We start from the raw sequence: 22531 nt of genomic DNA, 5'->3' as shown, positions 1-22531 counted from the left end.
AGGTGTGTTAGAGATCCTACCTACAGTACATACTATTCACCCTACAGCTCCACCATACGGTTCAAGTTTAATGCCTTCTCGTTTATTAACAAACATTCATCAGTTTACCTGCAGTTTAAAATGGTGGTGTGCAGGGTATATGATTATTCTTCCCGATGCTACCAGGGCTGTGTACCCAGGTCCAAGAGAGATACAAGCTCCTACCAAGAAAAAGTGGATGTTGTTGTTGGACCAATTCAGATTCGGAAAGATGGAACCGAGAACAGGAAAGCTGGTAAATGCAAATAACCTTCTCTTGTATTCAGTATAATGGGTCTGTAAATAATTTTTCATTTTACAAAATTGGTGCATGTCAATTTACCTCTGATTTCTAACACTGCAGCATGGTTTTACTGGTTTATCAACAGCTCTGCTATAAACCAGTGACATCTACATTAGTACCTTATTTGCACATTTCTAAACTCATTTGAATCTTTCAAAAATGCTAATTGAATTGATTCTTCAGGAAGAAAGAGGAGAAGCAGTCTACCTCCTTTTTATAGCTTCACTGATTTAATTAACCATTAATTGTTCCATGATTGTGGTTGCTGTGTCTGGTTTTGAATATCTCCAGTAAGGTGAATATTCAACCATCCTTGAAAAATTAATTCACTCCCTAACTCTCTGCTACTTATTATATTTTCTTAATAGTGTATGTTAAAATGGCCCTTCTGTTTTTCATAAACTAGTCTTTACTAATATAAAGATGCACTGATGTCTACAGTGTCATGTATGAAATAGAATGAAATTGATTTATTTCCTTTCCTGATCTAGATTGTAGCATTTTTACTTCAAGTTCTTGTGTCCTGATATCCTTTACAACAACTAGAACAGAGTATAAAATATAACAATCTCTCTTTCTGAATGCACAGAGCTGGAATATTCTGAACATAAAGAAGACATGGATTCCTCTGGTCTGCTTATGGCTACGGCTGATCATTCCCGGGCTCTGTTTATTGTTACAGTTGTGATACTTGCAGCTGTTGTTTTCACTCTTCTTGGGTTTCTTTTGAAAAGTAAACTGAGAAAAGAGATACCGTACCAGATAATGTGAGACACTAGAGGCACCAGCACCTGGCAGGCCGTGCTGTCGTACACTGTGTACCTAATTATTTAGTTTCTAGGCTTTGTGCTCAATAACTTTTATATGGCAATTTTTGCTGCATAGAAAAAATATAAAAAAACTTGCTGCAATGAGCGACCTTCTGAGTTGTGCTCAATTCAGGCTAGAGATGGGCTTGAGGTTAAAATGTCCAAATAACAGGCAGAGCTAGGGAAAGTTTGCATATAGGTCCCAAATCCATAACCTGCTGCCATTTCCCATAATGGACAGAACTTTCAGCCAATATCTGACCCACCAGCTCCCTCCTCTCAATCTAGTCCTAAGCTGTAAAGTCAGGCTCTGCATCTAATAGCCTGAAAACACTATGCCATAGCTATTCATGGAATTCTGCACTGATATCAATTTATGTAATTCCTGTAATATAATCAGCCTGTCTGGAGGAATAATGGTCCAGAGGTTAGAGAACTAATTTGGGATGTGAGTCCCTGTATCCCTGTATCACCCTGTCACTTATTTTTGCTAAGCTTTAATTCTTCTCTATAAAATGGGCATTATAACACCCCACTACCTTACTAAGGTCTTAAAACTACCTTACTAATGTCTTAAAAGGATAAATACAACTAGAATTGTGAGGCACTCAGATATTACCATGAAGAGGAATACAGAGGTACCTAAGTTTGATAAACATCATTTTGATTAACAACTTTATGGATAAAAAGGGCACTCTGACCCGTTTTTGTGTTTCACACATATCTGGCACAATTCATTTTCTGCTCATCATCAAGATATTTGGATGTCAATACAAATTTTTCTCCTTCATAGTCTTCCTTTCAACACTAACATCTAACTAAATATCTAACACCTCAAATATTCTGACACGGAAATTCTTGTGACGAGATAGGGATGAAAATCTACATGTGGTAGCACCAAATGTTTCAATATGGTTACATGTAAAAGAATATTTTACTTAGTAATACATCCAATTACATATGGAACTACTAAAATGCCCTGTGTCAGATGATCTTGGGTATTGTTCTCTATGATTTAATTTCTCTTTGAGACAAATGTAATAGATTGTGCTAACATGTAAAATTGGATGATTTCAAGTCAAAATGAATTTCACATGTAAACACAACAATTGAAAATTAGAAGTGTTTACAAAACAATATATTTATTGTTGTACATGCAAATAAAATGTCTGTGCATCTGAACTCTGAACTAATGGTTTGCAATATAAAGAATGTGATCAGTCATAAAGAAGCTTTGTCAAGCATCACTTTGTGAATTTGTTTTATTTTCCATTTCCTAAACAGAGAGGGTAACATCAGTAAGTACATTTAAATAGGCTTTTAAAAGGAAATGAGATTTCTGATTTTATCAAAAACTTACAAATTTTACAAAAAATTGAGAATCCTGATTGAAGAAATCAGTTATTTCAGCGGGATAGGTCACAGATCTTTGACTTGGAAATTCTCTCTCTAAATTTTTTCTCTTATCTTCCCAAGTGTGAAAAACAAAAACTAAGTGTTGAGATTTATAGTGGGAACAGCAGCCAGTTGAAGCTCCTTGATTCTGAGGCTCATCCTGTAGTATACCAGTGGATTAGGCCTCAGAAGAGCCATCCATTGAGCTCTTCCTTGTCTGCCTGAAGCAGGTGGCAGTTTATTAGGATCCTGACAGGCCCTTAACTGGCTACAAGTGCTTCAATTGACCTACAGGGAACCACACCTTAATTACTCTGATAGATCACATTAATTTCCTGACAGGACCTTAATCAGCTACAGGTTCTACAATTGGCCTGCAGAGAAATATGCCTTATTTAGCATGACGTATCACATTAGGTTCCTGATTAGGCTTTACTTGGTGACAGGTGTTCAGTTAGCCCATTGTAGCCTTCTTTAGCCTAGTCTGCAGAGAACCACACCTTCATTAGCTGAGGATGTGTGTATTTTGTCTTTGGCACTTTCTCTTCCTTCTTGGCCCTGCCATGTTAAAATATGTAATGCTTAATATTGGAATTAAGTATACTTTACACTTCTTGCATAGCTCTGAATGGCCATTTAACTCATGTGTTAGCATTCCCTGAGCAAATGCTCATGCCAAACTACTGATGGGAATAATCCAAGTGGGAATTCAAAATCTGATCTCAAGCAGTTCGATAGCATCACATACCGCTGGTGGTTGATTTATACTGGGTTTTTCCTCAAAAGCACAGTTCTATAGGGTTTCACAACCATCACACAGGCCTGCTCTGTTCATGGTGATGCCGGATGAATTATCAACTGCTTGTTAAAGCAAATCATATCTCCTTGCCTGAAACCCAGGCAAATCTCTGCACAACAAGTATTTTTGACCATTGCTAAGAGCGGATCAGAGATAGCATGATACACCTGTTGCACAGAAGTGTTTTATGCTAGCCTTATCCACCTAGCGCCTGTTGGCTAGTGGGCAAATGGAGAGGGTCAGTGAAATCTATGAGCAATGCCTTTGTTGCTTTGTGAGTTACCAACTGGATGACTGGCTACTGCTGCTGCTGTGGTATGACTAGTGAGCATGCAGCAGTGCAATCTAGACCTTGATCTAGCCCTAGGTCATTCTTTGCAAGCTATGTCTTTCACTTCCATTTCTACCCAGTCTTGCCCATGAGTTTTCTGGTAGCACTCATCATGAATTTAACCTACACTGGGTGGGCACTGTAAGTTTTATAAACTCAGTGCAGACAAGCCTGTCAGGCTGACCCTAATCTGATTGTAGTAGACAGGGTGTGAGTCTCTCCCTCGAACTTTATATGGAGCAGCTTACGGGGAATCAGTTAAAAAAAAAAAAAAAATCAGTATCAAGACCCTATAAACGAGCAACCCCTCAAAAGGCGTTCATTGGAAAATATCTAAGGAGGTTTCTTTCTAATGATTCACAAACAAAATTGAACTTTGAATGAAAATCCATGTCAAAGAAAAGGAGTGATTTTTTTCATGTTAACATTTCCTATGTTTTCCAGATAACCCTTATCCCATTTCTAATAGCTTAAGAGTAGCACATCTGACAAACACTTAGGCTGTGTCCACGCTATATTTTTCTTTTGGAAAAGGACTGCAGATGAAGGAAATTGAAAATGCAAATGAAGCGCTGATTTACAAATCTCATGCCTCATTTACATAATCTCTTCCGATCACTTTAATGTAAATTAACTGCAACACAAAATCCCACTCCCACTGCCGGCCCTGGCTCAACATACCTGGCCCTGCTTCAAATCCCTCACAGCCCAGCTCACCACCTGAGTGCAGCTCCAGCTCACCATCCCTTGCATGTGGCTCTGGCTCAACCCCCTTTCCTTGGTTCAAACCCACACACGCAGCTCTGGCTCAACTCCACCCCCTGTCCCCCCAACCCACCCCAGGCTTAACCCCCCCAGTTCCCCTCCCCTGGCCCCAACCCACCTTCAGGCTTAACCCTCCCCAGCTACCCACCCCCCAACCCCAGAACTTGCCTTTCAAAAGGAACATCAGGTGCTCCTGCTGCTTCCCAAGCTGCAAAATGTGCATTGTGGGGGGGAAAACACTGCCCCCCTCGATTAATGTGACATTCGAGTTGTGCAAGGATGCATGGGAATGCAACTCACATAACTCTAGGGACTGCTGTTCATTAAGTTAGTTAGTGGAACTGTGTGCTGGAAACCTGTGCAGTCTGCTAGCTAATTACTGCAAACATTGTGATGGACTCCTTTATGCGTACAACCCTCACAAAATAATTTTGATACATAAGGTAAAGAAAGGCTCCCATCTAAACTCAGAGGGGTAGCTGGGTTAGTCTGTATCCACAGAAACAATGAGAAGTCTTCTGGAACCATGTACACTAACAGATATATTGGAGTATAAGCTTCTGTAGGCAAAGACCTACTTCATAACATGCATGTGATGAAGAGGGTCTTTGTCAATGAATGCTTCCACTCCACTAAAACTGTTAGTCTATATGGTGCCACAAGACTTCTCATTGTTTTCACTTCTAAGCTGTAGATCTAAATCTCTCCCAGGCTGCATCTACACTATGAGATAAAATCAATACATAATAAACTCAAATACTTAATCTCAATACTATGAATTTGAACGTGTCCCCAAAGCTTCTTGAAATTCAACCCACCTTTTCTCTGTGTCGGATCTCCGCATCCCCATTGCCCTGCGCAAGTTCGCCAGAGTGAGCACTGCATTGTGTGTACCTATCCCACGGTACCTCAGCCCCAGTTGTTTGTGGGTGTTTCATGTGCAATCCCAGAATTCCAAGCACTATCCCAGAATTCAGTGCATCACTAACCAAGGGGAAAAAGAACTGGAGAGCGCACCATTTTCTCCTGCAGCATTCCAGTGCAAACATGGAGCCATGAATGCTCCAAATCATAGCACAGATCATTTCAGCAACCAACACGTCTGTCATGCAATTTGTCCTTCAATTCCAAAGCTCAGTGGTGCTTGGCTATCCTGCTGCTGCTGCTGCTGCTGATGATGATGATGATGAGGAGGAGGAGGAGAAGGAGAAGGAGGAGGATGGTGGTTTGGAACAGCAATTGTGCCAGCTGTGGTTCAAGAATCAGAGTTGGTGGCTGCCATGAATACATTGATGACAGTGGAGTGGTGGTTTTGGACTCAAGAGACCAGCACACACTGCTTGGATCACATCATTTTGGAGTCCTCAGTTGACCAGCAGTGGGTGCAGAACTTTTGCATGAGAAAGTCAACCTTTATGGAACGTTGTGATGTGCTGATGCCAGCCATGAAGCATGGCCACACCAAAATGAGGCAGGCTTTAACGGTACAGAAGTGAGTGGCAATTGCACTGTGGAAGTTTGCAACCCTGACAGTTAATGGTCAGTGGCAAATCAGTTTGGGGTGGGCAGATCCATCATGGGGTCTGTAGTGATGGAGGTGGCTCATGCAATCGGTCAGCATCTGCTTAGGAAGACTGGGACCCTGGGAGATAGTGGATGCTTTGCTGCCCAGGGCTTTCCTAACTGCGGTGGGGCAATGGATGGCACACACATCCTGACCATGGCCCTGGCCCACTTGGGGTTGGAGTATATTAATTGAAAGGGGGTACTTCTCCATGTCATGTAGGGGTTGGTAAATCACAAAGATTATTTTACCAACATCTATGTTGGTTGGTCAGGGAGGATTCACGCCGCACATAGTAGTAGTAGTAGTAGTAGTAGTAGTAGTAGCATCCTTCACGACACACACATTCCGAAATTCGGGATGGTACCAAAAGCTCCTGGATGGGACTTTTTTCCCTGAGAGGAAAATCAAGATTGGTGATGTGGAGATGCCCATTGTTATATTGGGTGGCCCTGCTTACCCTCTGCTTCCCTGCCTGATGAAACCCTACACAGGAACCCTGGACCCCAGCCAGGAAAACTTTAAACACACACTATGCAATTGCAGAATGATTGTGGAATGCACCTTTGGGCATTAGGAAGTGAGGTTCAGATGTTTAGTGACCCTTCTGGACATTTCTGAAGCTAATATCCCCACCATTATTACAATGTGTGCTATTTTGCACAACATGTAAATCAAGATGGGAGACTTTCCCATCTATCTGGAATTCTGAAGCTGAGGCAATAGGCAGGTCTTACAGGCACCTACACTGACATCCACCAGTAGCCACGTGCCAGCTGCAGCAATAAGGGATGCTTTAAAAACCAGCTTTACAACTGATTTGTAATGAACATGGTACCGATGTGTGTCTCTCTGCCATTATGCCAATAAATCAATAGTGCCGTAATGAATGAATGCTCTTTTTTTGGTGGTGGTGGGGGTTAAGTTGCAGTAAATAGAAGGTGCTGTGCTTTCAGTCCCACCCCCGCCCAAGCCGGCTTGGTTCCCTCATCTGTGCATCTGCTGCAGACAAGGGAGTTTCACTGCTCTGCTGTGCCTTCAGCAGCACTCACCCTCCCACACCTGCCCATTTTGATTTATGTTCCCCCCCCACCCCACCCCCAAACACTCCTACAGGACAAGGAATCACACTGTGCTCAAAGGAATGATAGTATTGTAGGGGTAGGTGAGGTTTAAGTGGCTGGGAAAAGAAACCTTCTCAAGAGTGCTTGAATAGCCTTTTGCAGTGGCCCTTGAGGCCAGAGTGGCAGGGTAGCCTTGCCTCCCCTCCCTATGTTTGGGGACCCTGATGACTGGGGGCGGGGGGTCGTGGGCTACCTCTCCTCAGGGGCTTTGTCATGGGGATCATGACAAAGGAGGGTGGGCACCTTCTCCTCAGGGTACTATGGCCAGCAGGTATCAGCTGATGCCCTGTTGGGTAAGGAGACCCTCTGCAACTGAAGCATGGAGCGCAGGACCTCTGTCTGCTCAGTAACGGCCATTACGAGCTTTGCTGTGACCTCTGTCTGCTTTGCTGCGACCTCATTCATCTTTGGCAATTGCTGCTGCTCCTGCAGGTCAAGCATTCTCGCATTAAAGTTTACTTGATTCTGACACCACGCAGCTGTTCTGTGACGCTACCAAGCAGCGGCCTTTATCAAGTTCGTGGGCTCTGTCTGACCGTCTTGCATGTGCTGCAGGATCATATCTTGTTTGCATTTCCTGTGTCTCCTGGTTTTCTCTGCAACACTGGGCACTGGGTCTGGGAAATGAAGGTCAAAATTAAGATCCAATTGACATAGTGTGCTTTGAAATGCAATGAATGGGTCTTTCTGTGTACTATCACCAAAAGTATAGTTTTGAAGGACACATGGGTTATTAAGGATGGGACAATAAGTGTGCATTTCACAATACTTCACTTGCCATCACTTATTCAGTCCACTGTTTTGTGGACATGGTAACTTATAAGAAATTGTCCTCTTTTGGAGGAAAGGGAAGGTCTGCAAAGCAGGGACAGCCACCAGGTATCCTGGCCAGGTGTCCTGTGGCAGTGACAAATGGACGACTTCACGTGGGGCTTCAATGCGCAATTAAAATAATGTAAACAAAAAAAAATCCAAATGCATATTAAAACCCAGGGCACCAAGGGGATGTTAATATGTATGTGCCAGACACAGACAGCCTGAGGAGCTGGGGTTGGTGTTTGTCCTGCTCCTTGCCACTCCTGTGTGCCAGAGAAGGTTGTGTGGCTGCTTTCAGGGCAGGAACAGTGAAATCCACGTAGTCTGAGGCAGAGTGAGGCACCTGCTTGAGTAAGCAGCAGGTAGGGAGCTGGGGGGTGGCCAGAGAAGCATGAGGCAGGGTAATATGGAGAAGGGGTACAGGGGTGCAGGGCAAGCCTCAGAGGGCCAGGGGTACTGCATGGAAGGGGGCAGTGCAAGCCTTAGGGGGCTGGAGGGAATGGTGCAATGGGGGCTGCATTATAATGGGAAGCATTGCTGGCCTCAGGGGGGCAGGGGGTGGTGCAAAGGGGGCTGCACTTTAGTGTGGGGGAATACAAGCCCCAAAGAGTCTGACGAAGGGGGAGAACACAGTGCAATGGGGGATTGCAGTGTAAATCCCAGAATGCCTGAGAAGGAAGTGCAGAGAAATTGGGAGGGGGAGTGCAGTGTAAACTGGAGAGGAGGAGGTCTGAAGGGGTGGGGTGGGGGATGCAGTGTTTCTCCTTCAGTATAATTGAAAGGAAATCTTCTTTTTGGGCTTTGGACAAGAGCCACAGAAGCTGCAAGATCCTGCCCTGGTCTCTCTCTCTCTCCCTATCACCCCTTCCTTACTGGGGGCAACCCAGTCCCACCCAACACCCCCCTTTCCTCTCTTCCTGCTTCCTCTGTGCAGGAAAAAAATATTAAGTCTTAAATTGTCAATTAAAATAATTGTATTATAGTCAGTGCGTTTTTTTTGTACATGTACTTGCCTGTATCGAGTATGGGCATCTTGTCCACCCCATCCATGGGATTAGCTGGAGCAGGGGACAGGGAACCAGCTGAGTACTGGCACCTTTTTTTTTCTTCAAAAAAGGCACTGATTATATTCAAACAAGGCCTGAAAAAATATTATAAAATATACCCGAAACATAATTTATAATAAAGAATAATTACAACTTTCCAATAGAAGCACATTTTCTTCGATGGCCCTGAAATCTGTTAGTTTTTGTTTGTGCTGCCTGCAGTAGGCTTTAAGTTTAATAGGCCTGATTCAGAGTAAGGTGCAAGAAATCCTGCAGATGGGCGGTACAGAAATAGGGGCGTTTGGAAACTTCTGCCCCTCATGGAGTTTCCTCCTTGCATGCAATTGTTGGGAGCTGGCTTCTGTTTCACTAGCTCAGGCAAGTTCAATTTTGCGTAGTTGACATTTTGGAATCCTCATTCAGTGTAATAAATGGATCCTTTAAATGAGCTCTTTCAACACAGTATTAAATGAGTTTAGCTGCATCATTGTCCTGGAGCATGGTACAAGTAGGCATTCGTAGGTTAACATGCACTAAAAAAAAACTCTCTTAAAGTACCCAATAAAAAGTTCATTACATGTTACAGGTAATGTTTAATCTTATTTATTAATCGGTAACTCAGTTTCAAACAGAGATGTCTTCAATAACAACAGATTTACAGTGCTATTGTGTGAAGAGCAAGCCCCATACGGCTCATATTCAGTTTCATATTTCAAGTCAGTTTTGAAAGAATGTTTATTGGGTAATGTGAACCTCAGTGCCATACGGGAGATCCATTATGTGCTTTACCTCTACAGAACCAGCAGACCCCATTGGATTACTGTTGTGCTTTGCCCGAGAGTGAAGGTGACATGGAATGTAAAGCTTGGCTGTATCAGCACAAGACTAAAGAGAGAGACTTATTTGAGAGGGTTTAAACTGGAAGAAAAATGAGACATTTGAGAGGGTTCAAAAGGTATAATTAGATTGTTTTGGGCCAAAGCGATTGCTGGTATTGTTCTAGTGAGTTACACCAGGAATGCATTTGGGACCACAAGCATACAGCAGTGCCTTGATTTATGCAAGGGTTGAGTTCTCATGCACCCTCGCATAACTTGAATTTCTAGTAAGTTGGGGGCAGGGACCAAAACACAAGTTCTACAGCACCTGGAGCTCCCTTTGAAAGGTAAGTCCTGGGGTTGCAGGGGCAATTGGGGAGGGTTAAGCCTGGCAGTGGGTTGGGGCCATGGGATGGGGGCAGGGTGGTTAAGCCAGTGGTGGTTTAGGGCTGTGGTGGGGTGGGAGGTGGAGTTGAGTCAGAGCCGCATGTGGGGCAAGGATTGAACCTGTGCTGCGCATGGGGGGGTTGATTCAGAGCCAGGTGTTTTGAACTGGGGCAGGGGGTTTTAAACCAGTGGGGTGGGGTTTGAACCAGGGCCGAGTGGGTCTGGGAGGGTTGAGAGAGGGCTGGGATTTTGCGTTGTACTTAACGCACATTAATGTGAGTCAATCGCAACTCAAAATCATGCATTTTGAGGGTTTACTCTACATTAAAACTCTCGGGCTGCGTCTACATGTGCACGCTACTTCGAAGTAGCGGCAGTAACTTCGAAATAGCGCCCGTCACGTCTACACGTGTTGGGCGCTATTTCGAAGTTGAAATCGACGTTAGGCGGCGAGACGTCGAAGTCGCTAACCCCATGAGCGGATGGGAATAGCGCCCTACTTCGACGTTCAACATCGAAGTAGGGACGTGTAGACGATCCGCGTCCCGCAACATCGAAATAGCGGGGTCCTCCATGGCGGCCATCAGCTGGGGGGTTGAGAGATACTCTCTCTCCAGCCCTTGCGGGGCTCTGTGGTCACCGTGGGCAGCAGCCCTTAGCCCAGGGCTTCTGGCTGCTGCTGCTGCAGCTGGGGGTCCGTGCTGCATATACAGGGTCTGCAACTAGTTGTTGGCTCTGTGTATCTTGCACTGTTTAATGAAAGTGTGTCTGGGAGGGGCCCTTTAAGGGAGCGACTTGTTGTTGAGTCCGCCCCGTGACCCTGTCTGCAGCTGTGCCTGGCTCCCTTATTTCGATGTGTGCTACTTTGGCGTGTAGACGTTCCCTCGCTGCGCCTATTTCGATGTTGGGCTGAGCAACGTCGAAGTTGAACATCGACGTTGCCAGCCCTGGAGGACGTGTAGACGTTATTCATCGAAATAGCCTATTTCGATGTCGCAACATCGAAATAAGCTATTTCGAAGTTGGGTGCACGTGTAGACGTAGCCTCTCTGTATCAAATTTCTTTTACCCCTAGCACATGGTCTCTCTTGAGCCCTTTGCCACTAAATTTTTCAGCTGGTGGTTTCCTTCAGATATCCCTGGTACCCAAGACTGACTCCTTCCCTCCTGTGAAGTGTTCCTGCTGCTTGACATCACTGTGACTCAGCTGCTTTATTTTACTTCCTGGCCCACTCTTCCTTCAGAAGTCTCTTACAAGTCAGAAAACCCGTCCTCCCTCTCTCCGTGACAAGAACAATGAGTAGGATAAACTAAGTCTTTTTCTCAGGCCTGAGAAGTAAATGTTCTAGTGCAGGGACTTATGCAACATGCAGTAAAGGAAACTGGATATATAGTTTGAGATATGCTTTTGAGGTGCTACTACTATGGATATGGATATATACAGGCATACACAGTATTAGTGTAGCTCTGTAATGCTTGACACTGAACCATTTAGAAATAACATGATGCCTACTGTGCAGGAGATTAGAAAACATTTAGTAAAGCTGCAGATACCATCTGAAGTGACAACATTTAGGGTGTGTCTACACTAGCCGGCTACTTCGAAGTAGCTGGCACAACATCAAAATAGCATGCATCGCATCTACACGTGCCGTGTGCTATTTCGACGTTGAAATCGACGTTAGGTGGTGAGACTTCAAAATTGCTATTCCCATCTGAAGATGGGAGTAGCGCCCTACGTCGACGTTCAGTGTTGAAGTAGGGCATGTGTAGACAATCCACGTCCTGCTACTTCGAAAGAGCGGGGTCCTCCATGGCGGTCATCAGCTGAGGGGTTGAGAGACACTCTGTCCAGTCCCTGCGGGGCTCTATGGTCACCGCGTGCAGCAGCCCTTAGCCCAGGGCGTCTGGCGGCTGCTGCTGCTGCAGCTGAGGGTCCATGCTGCATGCACAGGGTCTGCAACTGGTTGTTGGCTCTGTGGATCTTGTGCTGTGCAGGGCAAGTGTGTCTGGGAAGGGCCCCTTAAGGGAGCGACTTGGGGCTTTGCTGGCCCTTTATTTCTACGGGGAGCGCTTGTGTGTGCGGACGCTCCACATTTCCTTCTGGGGCAGCTCCTTTCAATGGTCTCCGTCGCTGCTTTGACGTTGAATGTCGATGGTGCCAGCCCTGGAGGACGTGTAGACGATACTCGTCGAAGTAGCCTATTTCAGTCTCCTTACTTCGAAATAGGCTACTTTGACGTAGTGTGCTAGTGTAGACATAGCCTTAGTTCCATACTTTTTTGGTAAATAATGAGCTCAAGGCACTCAAAAGGAGAGGCCCGCTGGTTGTCATAGAGGCAGAGCATCAGGAAGAACTCAGTGTTTGTGAATGCCCTTATTTCCCCAAAGTTTTTACTGTTGTGCTATTGACAAACTGCCTTCATGCTCCTGTAACCTGAGCCTGCTGGAGAGCTACCAGTGACTGTACTACGCAATTATGCTCTGTCCCATGTGTTTTGGTGTTAGATCACATGTAACTGAGTTACCTTCGATTAGTAGAGTTATGAAATTGTCCCTAAAAGTATGGAAGATAATTGGGAGCTAAAGAGACTCTCTCATTCTAGTGGGAAAGTGAAGACTTTAGAATAAGGCAGCATGAGAGGAAACCATGCTTATAGCTGAATAAGAAAGCTAACTTATCCAGATTGCATATGGAATCAGGCTGTTTAATGACTCAAGTGATGGGAGCCAAAAATATTGAAAGGAAAGATGTCTACAGGTGCAATTTTCGGAAGCACCTATATAACTTGGGAGTCTGAGTCCCATTATGTTTCTAGTCCACAGGTTCCTAAATGGCATAGGTGCTTCTGAAACTCCATCCTATACACACAGATTCATCCCCATTACAACCCCTTGCTTGAAACACATAGATTTCAGGAGTTGGAGCTGGGATATGTGCTCAGTGTTGTAGCTCTGAGTCAAAAAAAAAAAAAAGGAATTGTCACTATATCCACTTTCTGATTTTCTTACATTTTGTGTCTAAACTAGACTTTAGACTTGTTTCCTGAAAGTGACGTTACAAGTTTTATATTTTTAAAACATGCTTTTGGCTGCATAGGCACACGTTTGCAGTAAAATCTGCTTTTAAGATCACTTCAGCACCATCTTCTAGATAGTTACTTTAAGTTGACTGCTGAAGGGCTCCCTGGACAGAGAGGAACTGATCTCTGACAAATACTGGTAACAACCACAGGCACTTATTAGGTAAGCTTTCATGGTATTTTTGGTTCTCTGTGCCTTAAATATTGAGTCTGTTCTGGTATGGCTATGGTCTGAAGAAGTGGGTCTGTCCCATGAAAGCTCATCACCTAATAAATTATTTTGTTAGTCTTTAAAGTGCCACTGGGCTGCTTTTTTGTTTGTATAGGGTAGTTTATGGAATGACTGGACAAAACCCTTTCTATTTTGGATCCCTTCAATAAACTTCAGATGTATCCAATTTTGTTAACTCTGTGTATTGTTTTGGCAAATAAACCACTCAATACACAGCAGAACTTGGAATTCCGCACCCAGGGTTATCTGCACACTCTGGGACATGCACCTTTACTCAGCTGCTAGGGCTCAAGGCATAGCCCCATTCATTTAGCCACCTTGCCCTTTTCCATTTCCTGAGACTCTGGGTAAAAGGAACCTGCCTTTACCCAGCTATGCCTTGGACTCAGGACCATGTAGGTTTGTGGGATCTTTTTACCAGTGAAAGAGCCTGAGATAGTAATATCCTTATGCTCTGTTTCTTAACAAATACCAAACTAAATACACACACACACGCACTAAACTTCCAGTGCTATACTCACCAATCCTGCTCTGTCGGGTGGACTGTCTCTCTTGGTAGGCCCACTGACAGGGCTGGCAGTGGTGGCAATTGCCCTGGGGCCTTAGACTTCAAAGGGACCTGTGGCTCTGGCAGCCACTGCTCTCCTCATAGCGGCTGGAGCCCGGGGTCCTTTGAATCACTTCTGGAGTCATACATCACATGCTCTGGGCAGCCCTAAGGGCTGGGAGGAAGGACATGGTGCACTCTGGGCAGTGCCGAGGGCTGACTGCCTTTGGCTTTGCTCCTTCTACCCTCAGCCCCACCCTTTCTGGGAGTGCAGAGCAGCCCCCTCCACATACCCCAGTGGCAGAGGAGGTTGTCAGCTCACCTGCCTATTGGCCAGACAAGGTTGGTCTTGTCTGGGTTGTTTCTGCTGCACATCATGGTCGTGCAGAGAATTCATTGCAGCTCTGATTTTAAGCTGTGTTTTGGCAATGGGATTGAGTTCTCCTTTCAGGTCTTTCCTTCTTTCCCCTTTTCCTTTCTTTTTCCTTTCCAACTGGCCTCCTTTAAGGCCTCAGTTTATATAATGAAACTTAGACACTGCTGAGCTGGACCTTAACCAATCAATTTACTGAGGTGTTACAAAATAATTCTTTGAGAAATCCTAATATCTTGGGAAATAATTTCTTACCTAATCATATGCCCCTGCCTTAGTTGGTTTAATATTGTGAAATTAATTATAAAACAGACAGAAATCATCAAAGAACCAGGCAGAAAAAAAATAGATTAAACAAAAGAAAAGTGGGGATCATGAAAGCAAAGAAAATAAAGACATAGAAGTTTAATAAGGAAGGAGTGGGAATTAAATGAAGAGGAAGTGTAGGTTTAGTGATTTAAGGGCAGAACTAGAGGAACTGGATATCAGGGCCAGGCTTGAGAATGTGGGTGTAGATAAAAGAGAGGGGGAGGAGGAAATAAAGGTAATTACTTGAGCAGTGAAATAACTTGAGCAGTGTAAATAATTCTAAAAAAAAAAAGAAGGTAGGGGCATGTGTAACAGGGAAGTCTGCTCCTTTAAGGACTCCAGAATTAGGGGACCCTCTAGTTGACAAGAGCCCACCAGGTGGATAGTCATTTAACCCTGCTGGACAACGTTTAGTGACCGGGTTTGAGCCAGGAGATACAAACTGCCATCCCACCTCTGAGAGGCTGCCAGAGCCAGTGGGGAAGGGCTGAGTGTGTACACTTCTTTGGCTGCAGCAGAATGTTGTGAAAAGAGAGGTCGACACTGCAGACATCCCTAGGCTGAGGGATGGTCCAGCCCATTAGCTATCAGAGGCCAGAGAGGGGTCTCAAGCCACTGAGAATCGGAGTATGGTTTTTTTCGACCCTATTTTCCCATTTTTTATGTTGAAGGGTAAGCGGAACCCAGAGGAGAGGGCTCTGAGCTGAAGTGGGCTTGGCTGATTGACTGTGGTTGGCTATGGATCAAGCCCACCAGCCTATATGTTGAATTCCACACCTGAGGTTATCGGCACACTCTGGGACACGCACCTTTACTCAGCTGCTAGGGCTCAAGGCATGGCCCTGTTCATTTAGCCACCCTGCCCTTTCCCGTTTCCTAAGACTTTGCGTGAAAGAAACCTGCCTTTACCCAGCTATGCCTTGGACTCAGGACCCTGTCGGTTTGTGGGATCTTTTTACCAGTGAAAGAGCCTTAGATAGTAATATGCTTATGCTCTATTTCTTAACAAATACCAAACTAAATACACACACACATGCACTAAACTTCCAGTGCTATACTCACCAATCCTGCTCTTTTGGGTGGACTTTCTGTCTTGGCAGGCCCACTGGGGCCTTGGACTTCAAAGGGGCCTGGGGCTCTGGCAGCCACTGCTCTCATAGTAGTGGTTGGAGACCTGGGCCCTTTGAATCACTTATGGAGTCATACATCACATACTCCAGGCAGTGTTAAAGGCTGGGAGGAATGGCATGATGCCCTCTGGACAGTGCTGCGGGCTGCCTGCCTTCAGTTTTGCTCCTTTCACCTTCAGCCCCACCCTTTTTGGGAGTGCAGAGCAGCCCCCTCCACACACCTTGCCCAGTGACAGAGGAGGTTGTCAGCCCACATGCGTATTGGCCAGGCAAGGTTGGTCTTGTCTGGGTTGTTTTTGCTGCACATCATGGTCGTGCAGAGAACTCATTGCAGCTCTGATTTTAAGATGTGTTTTGGCAATGGGATTGAGTTCTCCTTTCAGGTCTTTCCTTCTTTCCCCTTTCCCTTTCTTTGTCCTTTCCAACTGGCCTCCTTTAAGGCCTCAGTTTATATAATGAAACTTAGACACTGCTGAGCTATACATTAACCAATCAATTTACTAAGGTGTTACAAAATAATTCTTTGAGAAGTCCTACTATCTTGAGAAATAATTTCTTACCCAATTACATGCCTCCATTTTAGTTGGTTTAATCCTGTGAAATTAATTATGTAACAGACAGAAACAATCAAAGAACCAGCAGAAATGAAATAGATGAACAATGGAAAAGTGGGGATCATAAAAGAAAAAATAAGACATAGAAGTTTAACAGGAAAGGAGTGGGAATTAAATGAAGAGGAAGTGTAGGTTGAGTGATTTAAGGGCGGGACTAGAGGAACTGGATATCAGGGTCAGGCTTGAGAATGTGGGTGTAGACAAAGGAGAGGGAGAGGAGGAAAAGAGGTAATGATTTGAACAGTGTAAATAATTCTTTTAAAAAGGGGGGGGGGGCGTGTGTGTGACAGGGAAGTCTTCTCCTTTAAGGACTCCAGAATCATGGGACCCTCTGATGGACAAGGGTCCACCAGGTGGATGCTGAGAATCATTTGACCCAGCTGGACAGTTTAGTGACCAGGTTTGAGCTAGAAGATGCAAACTGCCACCCCACCTCTGAGAGGCTGCCAGGGGCCAGTGGAGAAGGGCTGAGTGTGTACGCTTCTGTAGCTGCAGCAGAATGTTGTGAAAAGAGAGGGCAACACTGCAGACATCTCTAGGCTGAGGGATGGTCCAGCCCATTAGCCATCAGAGGTCTGGGGGTGAAGGGGGGTGGGGCGAGGTCTCAATCCACCAAGAACAGGAGTGTGGCTTTTTTCCCCTATTTTCCCTTTTTTTATGTTGAAGGATAAACAAAGTCCAGAGGAAAGGGCTCTGAGCTTAACTGGGCTTGACTGATTGATTGTGCTTGGCTGGAGATCAGGCCCACCAGCCGATGTGGTGAATGTAGCCCCCCTTTTCTTTTGTTCATGAATTGCCTACAAACACATAGAACCTTTCACGAATTTCACAGATAACTTTGATAATTATCGGGTAAGTTTCCAAATGGGTTTATGTGATGAAATTGTCTATGTTGAATAAATTAGTCAAAGACAATAGTCGGATCAATGCGTGGGGACGCACTGGATCTGAGATTTTGTCTTATATGATCATTGCGATAAGAAAATTATGTAAATAACTGGTGCTATACATCATACCCTAATTCGCTCAATCCACAGACAAATCACCCCTATTTTCATAATTAATAAATCAGTGGTTCTATGTTAACCGATTGAAATCCAGTTTTGGACACAATGAATTAACTGGCACCAGGCATCTTGGAGCAACTGGTTGTAATTCCAAATACTGGAATATGTCGGCAGTATGATAACAGATACTGTACCATCTGACTTTATGATGTGCCATGACCAGATGTTGCCCTGGTCTCTTCTGAGCTGTTGCCGTTTTCTTGCAATCAGGTGGTTGCCATGAAGGCACAGGCTGCTGATCGGTGGTCAGCAATGATTTCTCATGTGTCTGCAATCTGTTCACATATATGCTTTTCTATTCCGGTGGCTTTAGTTTCTGGCTGTGCCAATAATGATTTCACACACAATATAAAAAGAGGGGGAAATAAAAGGGAGACTTCCCTATTGTGTCTATGTTAGTAATAGGAATAGGTCCGTGGTTCACAGTTATCCTTCTCCTAAAAGTATATAACATTTTGGCTTTGATCCTTCCACAGTGAAGTCACTCAGAGCTTTTCCATTGACTTAAAGTGGGAGCAGCATTGCATCCTCAGAGGCATGATCAAAGTCACTCAGAACCTGGAAGTAGAACCCAAGAATGCTCACTTACAGGGCCATGCTGTAACTTGCAGACACTTTGCCTTGGTACTATTTTGTACCTCTTTGCATGACTAAACATTTAAGGAGCCAGTCCTTCATTACAAAGGTCATGAATAGCCTCTTCAAACCAGGATTTTCTTGAAGTTCTAGCAGCTAACATTTGGTTAATCTTCTGGACCCTTTAAATTGTTCCAAAATGAATTTTCCTGATACATTGTAACTAGAAAAAAACTTTTTAAAAATAATCAATTGAATTTAATGCTGGGGAATGTTGACAGAACACAGATTTCAGGAGAGGAGTTATTTAAAAATTTAGTTGCAATTTTTCTTCAGTACAATGAAGGAAAGGACTTCATGATTATTACGAAAAGCCTGTAAAAATGTATTCAGATATCACAAGAGACCAGGAAGGGGGAAAGCACTTGTAGTAAACAAGTACAGAGTTTTATTTGCTACTATATTCTAATTTTTTTTTTCATTTTCACATTGAAAGGCTTCTCCTAGAACGAACCCACGAGGAACCAATTGGGAGCATTTTGAGGGCAGAGCTGAAGAAAAGAGTTGACAGAATTATGGGCTGTGAATAAATTACCCAACCTGTTCAGCCTTTTTTCTGCTTGACCCATTTGTGAATGGATGTTTATTTGCTGTTCATAATAGCTTCAAAGTTAGAGGGAAGAAAAGCGAGCACCTGGGTTGGTTATTTTTTGCTAGTCAGTGTATGATAGGTCAGCAAAACCATTCTTTATTGTTTTTTTCCCTACCAAGACATCTGCAATGGGAAAATTGTGAGTAGTGGTTTCTTCATGCATGATTTTTCTTTTTTGTGTGAAAATATGGCTATTTAGGCACAGAAGAGTTAGCATCCTAATGCAGTTTTAATCATAGCCTTGGCTGTCCCCTATTATATTGATTAAGTTCCTTGTGCTTTGCTTTCAAGGTTTCAAACCATATCTATGACCTTTTACGTTTCCCCATTCCACTGCAACAGAGCCAGCCTTTGTGTGTGTGTGTGATTTTTTTTTCCTTTCTTTAATCCACCTATTTTTTCTTGTCTTCTTTATTGTTCCTCTTGTATGGGACATCTTTTTAAGCATGTTTGACAAACCACCTCCATTGCCACATTCATGTCCCTTTAAAATATTTACCTTTCCCATCTGGCCTGCATGAAATGTGATAAAAAAGAAAACCCGGTGCATTTTTCACTATAACATTTGAATCCTCCTCCCTCCTTTTGTCCCTTATGACTCTCACCTGTTATATCCTGTTGAATTCAGACTGTGCTACTGAGGGCAGATACAGTATTTTAATGTATTTTAAGAGTAGTATGTAAAATGTGACAGAAACCAAGAGCCATGATTTCCACAAACTATTTTTAATCACAGTCATTGAGGCAATGTGGAATACAGCATTTAAAAAAAAGTGGTCAAGCATATTCTATACCAGGGTCTGCAACCAAAATAGTGAGAAGAGCCATTTTTTTCAAATTTGTTTACAAAATCAATACTTCAAGATCTGCAATTCATGTGACGATGACACAGTCCTCAATGATTAACATCAAACTGTACTTTTTGTAACCCCTATTTTAAGAACAGTGCACACACATGCTACATCTACAGTGCATCCCTCTTTCGAAAGAGGAATGCAAATGAGGGAACTCAACATGCAAACGAGGCAGTTATTTACATATCTTGTGCTTCATTTGCATAAATGCTCTTTGGAAGAGAGTCTTTTGAAAGAAATAAAACAGTGTAGATGGGGCTCTTTCAAAAATAAACACCATCCTTGAAAGAACCCTTCTTCTTGAAACAAAATAGGAAGAAGGGTTCTTTTGATGATGGGGTTTATTTTTGAAAGCGACCTGTCTACACTGCTTTCTTTATTTCTAAAGCTTCTCTTCCAGAAAGGGATTGTGCAAAGGAAGCTCAAGATAAGTTAATCAGTGCTTCATTTGCATTTTTGATTTCCCTCATTTGCATTCCTCTTTCAAAAGCATAGATGTAGCCCTGATGATTTGTACCAGTTAGACATTTTAAGTAACTTTCACCCCTGGGTTGGAGAGCAAATGGGGAAAAGGAAAACACTGCACCTGTGGATAGGCTCTTAATCAGGAAGGAACAATGTTTGCATCAATCCTCCACACTAGTGTTCCTCAACCTTTTTTTTTTTTTTTTTTTTTTAATAAAGTACCCCTTTTTAGAAAAATCATAAGTACCCCTCAGCTCCTGCCCTCCATCACAGAGCAGGCACTTTAACCCAATCATCCATCCAGAGCCACGCATCCCTAACATCCTCCCCATTGCTGTTTTCCAATGCCAGCGACTCACTGAAGCCACTGTCACTGCTGCCAAGCACTTCTCCCTTGCCATGCTGGGGCAGGATGCATGCGGACAGCAGTGCACAGTGCTCCCATGGCTCTGAGCATTTTATTGCTCAAAGAGCCACATGCAGCTTGGGCACAGGCTCAGGTGCACATACTCCCTGGACTTCTTTCATGGCCCAGGGTGGGCAACCTGCCCGCAGAGTGGGGAGCCTGCCTGAGGTGACCTCTGTGGCCGTGTCTTGCCCAGGGGACTCTTGTCAAGAGGGCGCATTAGAAAGCCACAGAGGAGTCAGTGGCGGCAGCGTCCGGAGCCACAAATGACTCCTTAAAGAGCTGCAAGTTGCCGACCCCTGTTCTATAGAAACAGAGCTAGATCTCTAGATGACTTATGTGCGTCTCCATTGACTTCCATTGAACTGTGGTCATTTTACATCCTTCTCACAGTCTGGCCCATAATCCCACATGATCCATAAAAGAGTTTGTCAGCATAAGCCTGTGGACCACATCTGACCCTCAAAATCCTCCTCACAATCTACACAATTGAGTGTCAGTTTGTTTAAACTCTTAAGATTAAGCTAGTGTGAGGCAACTGGAACTGCAACTGTGTGTGTTAGGAAGTGTTCCAAAAAGAAAGAGGTTAGGAAGTGCTATAAACGCTTGCATGTCGCAGTGACTGTTGGAGATCACCAAGCAGGAGTTTAAATTTCTGGTAGGCCCATCTGAGGCAAACAGGTCAAATGGAACAAGAGACAAAATCAGTCTGTTGGGTCTTCATTTTGAGCATTGAATGAGGGCTAGCAACTTATCTTCATAAAAAATATGTGAAGTTATAGAAAAAAAAGTTAAGTTATAGAAATATAAAATAGATATCTGGACAAACAGCACGATAAACTGTGATGGTGGAGCCTTGTTCATGGCCAAAGCAATGTCTGATGGCATGATAAAATCCATATTTACACCGACAACATGATTATAGTGTAACCCTTCCTGTTCACTAGCCCAGTGTGAGGTTAATCAGCATAGGAGAAGCCTTGCAATTTCTTGCATAACTTGGGAGACTAGGTCTGAGGCTCCTTGCTGTGCTCTGCATTGTGTGGTAATGTGTGTGTGCCTCAGAGCAGACACACTCAGACAAGCCACCAAGAGCAGGCTTTATTCTGTAGAAAAACACAAAACAGGATCACAGTTCAGCAGCCCCATTCCTCTGCCTGCTGTCTGCTCAGTCTCAGTCTCTGCTGAGACCCTCGTGGGGGTACAGTGCACATCCTGGCAGGAACTAGGGAGTTCTCCCAGCATGCTGCAGTTTGTAGTCCACAGCTTGTAGTTCCCAGGGCTGGGGCTGAAATGCACTGGTCCTTGGGCTACAATAGCTATACAAAACTCCACAAGAAAGTCAGACAAAAATATTTTAAATTTCAATTTAACTTCTACTTTTCTTCACTGCATTTCAGATTTCAGTGAACATGGCATCCTAGTGTGAAGCTCATTCAAAACCACTGGTTTTTCCCTTGATTTTTGGGTAAAAAACAGCAAGAAGTCCTGTGGCAGCCTATGGATTCATTGGACCATAAACTTTTGTGGGCAAAGACGCACTTTGTCAGGTAAGGAGCCACAAGACTTCTCATTGTTTTTGTGGATACAGACTAACTCGGCTCCCTCTCTGTTCTTTGATTTTGGGTTAAATCCCCAGATTTGTTCATGATTTTCATGCAAAGAAATCAGTCGGTCCCATTTAGCATATCTTTTCACTCCAATTTTTTATCACAAAGTCCAGTAAAAGCTCAGCCCAACAATAGATGAGTTTATGTTGGCTACAGGCTTTATGCTAAACATTTTGCATAACTCTAACTAAGAGTCTTCACAATGTCATTGCCATGCTCAGTGACTCTGGGGCTTATACTGTGTGATGATCCATTATCTTTGGAAGGATGAATAGTGAAGACAGTTACTTTTGTGGCAAAAGTGTTCATGACAATAGTTGTGAAAATGTGGGGGAGTTTCCAAAGTCTGTTTTCCCCCAAAAATCTTAACAGTAAAGTGTGACTAAGAGGCCTTGAAGCCCACTTCCATAGGGCGTGCTGTCACCAGAGCTGGTGAC

At 43.9% G+C, this 22531-nt stretch overlaps 1 protein-coding gene across 1 annotated transcript in view; it reads left to right on the top strand.

The window, feature by feature from the left end:
- The window catches only part of LOC142015815 (scavenger receptor cysteine-rich domain-containing protein DMBT1-like), a 135463-nt gene that overhangs the window by 77510 nt on the left and 35422 nt on the right, over positions 1 to 22531 (top strand). The window contains 2 exon segments of the mRNA XM_074999617.1: positions 3 to 274; positions 912 to 1055. Of these exon segments, the coding sequence (XP_074855718.1) occupies positions 3 to 274; positions 912 to 1055 (416 nt within the window).

The sequence above is a fragment of the Carettochelys insculpta genome, chromosome 7 (genome assembly GCF_033958435.1).
Source record: "Carettochelys insculpta isolate YL-2023 chromosome 7, ASM3395843v1, whole genome shotgun sequence".
Classification (NCBI taxonomy): Eukaryota; Metazoa; Chordata; order Testudines; family Carettochelyidae; genus Carettochelys; species Carettochelys insculpta.
This window is presented reverse-complemented; position numbering and strand designations above follow the sequence as displayed.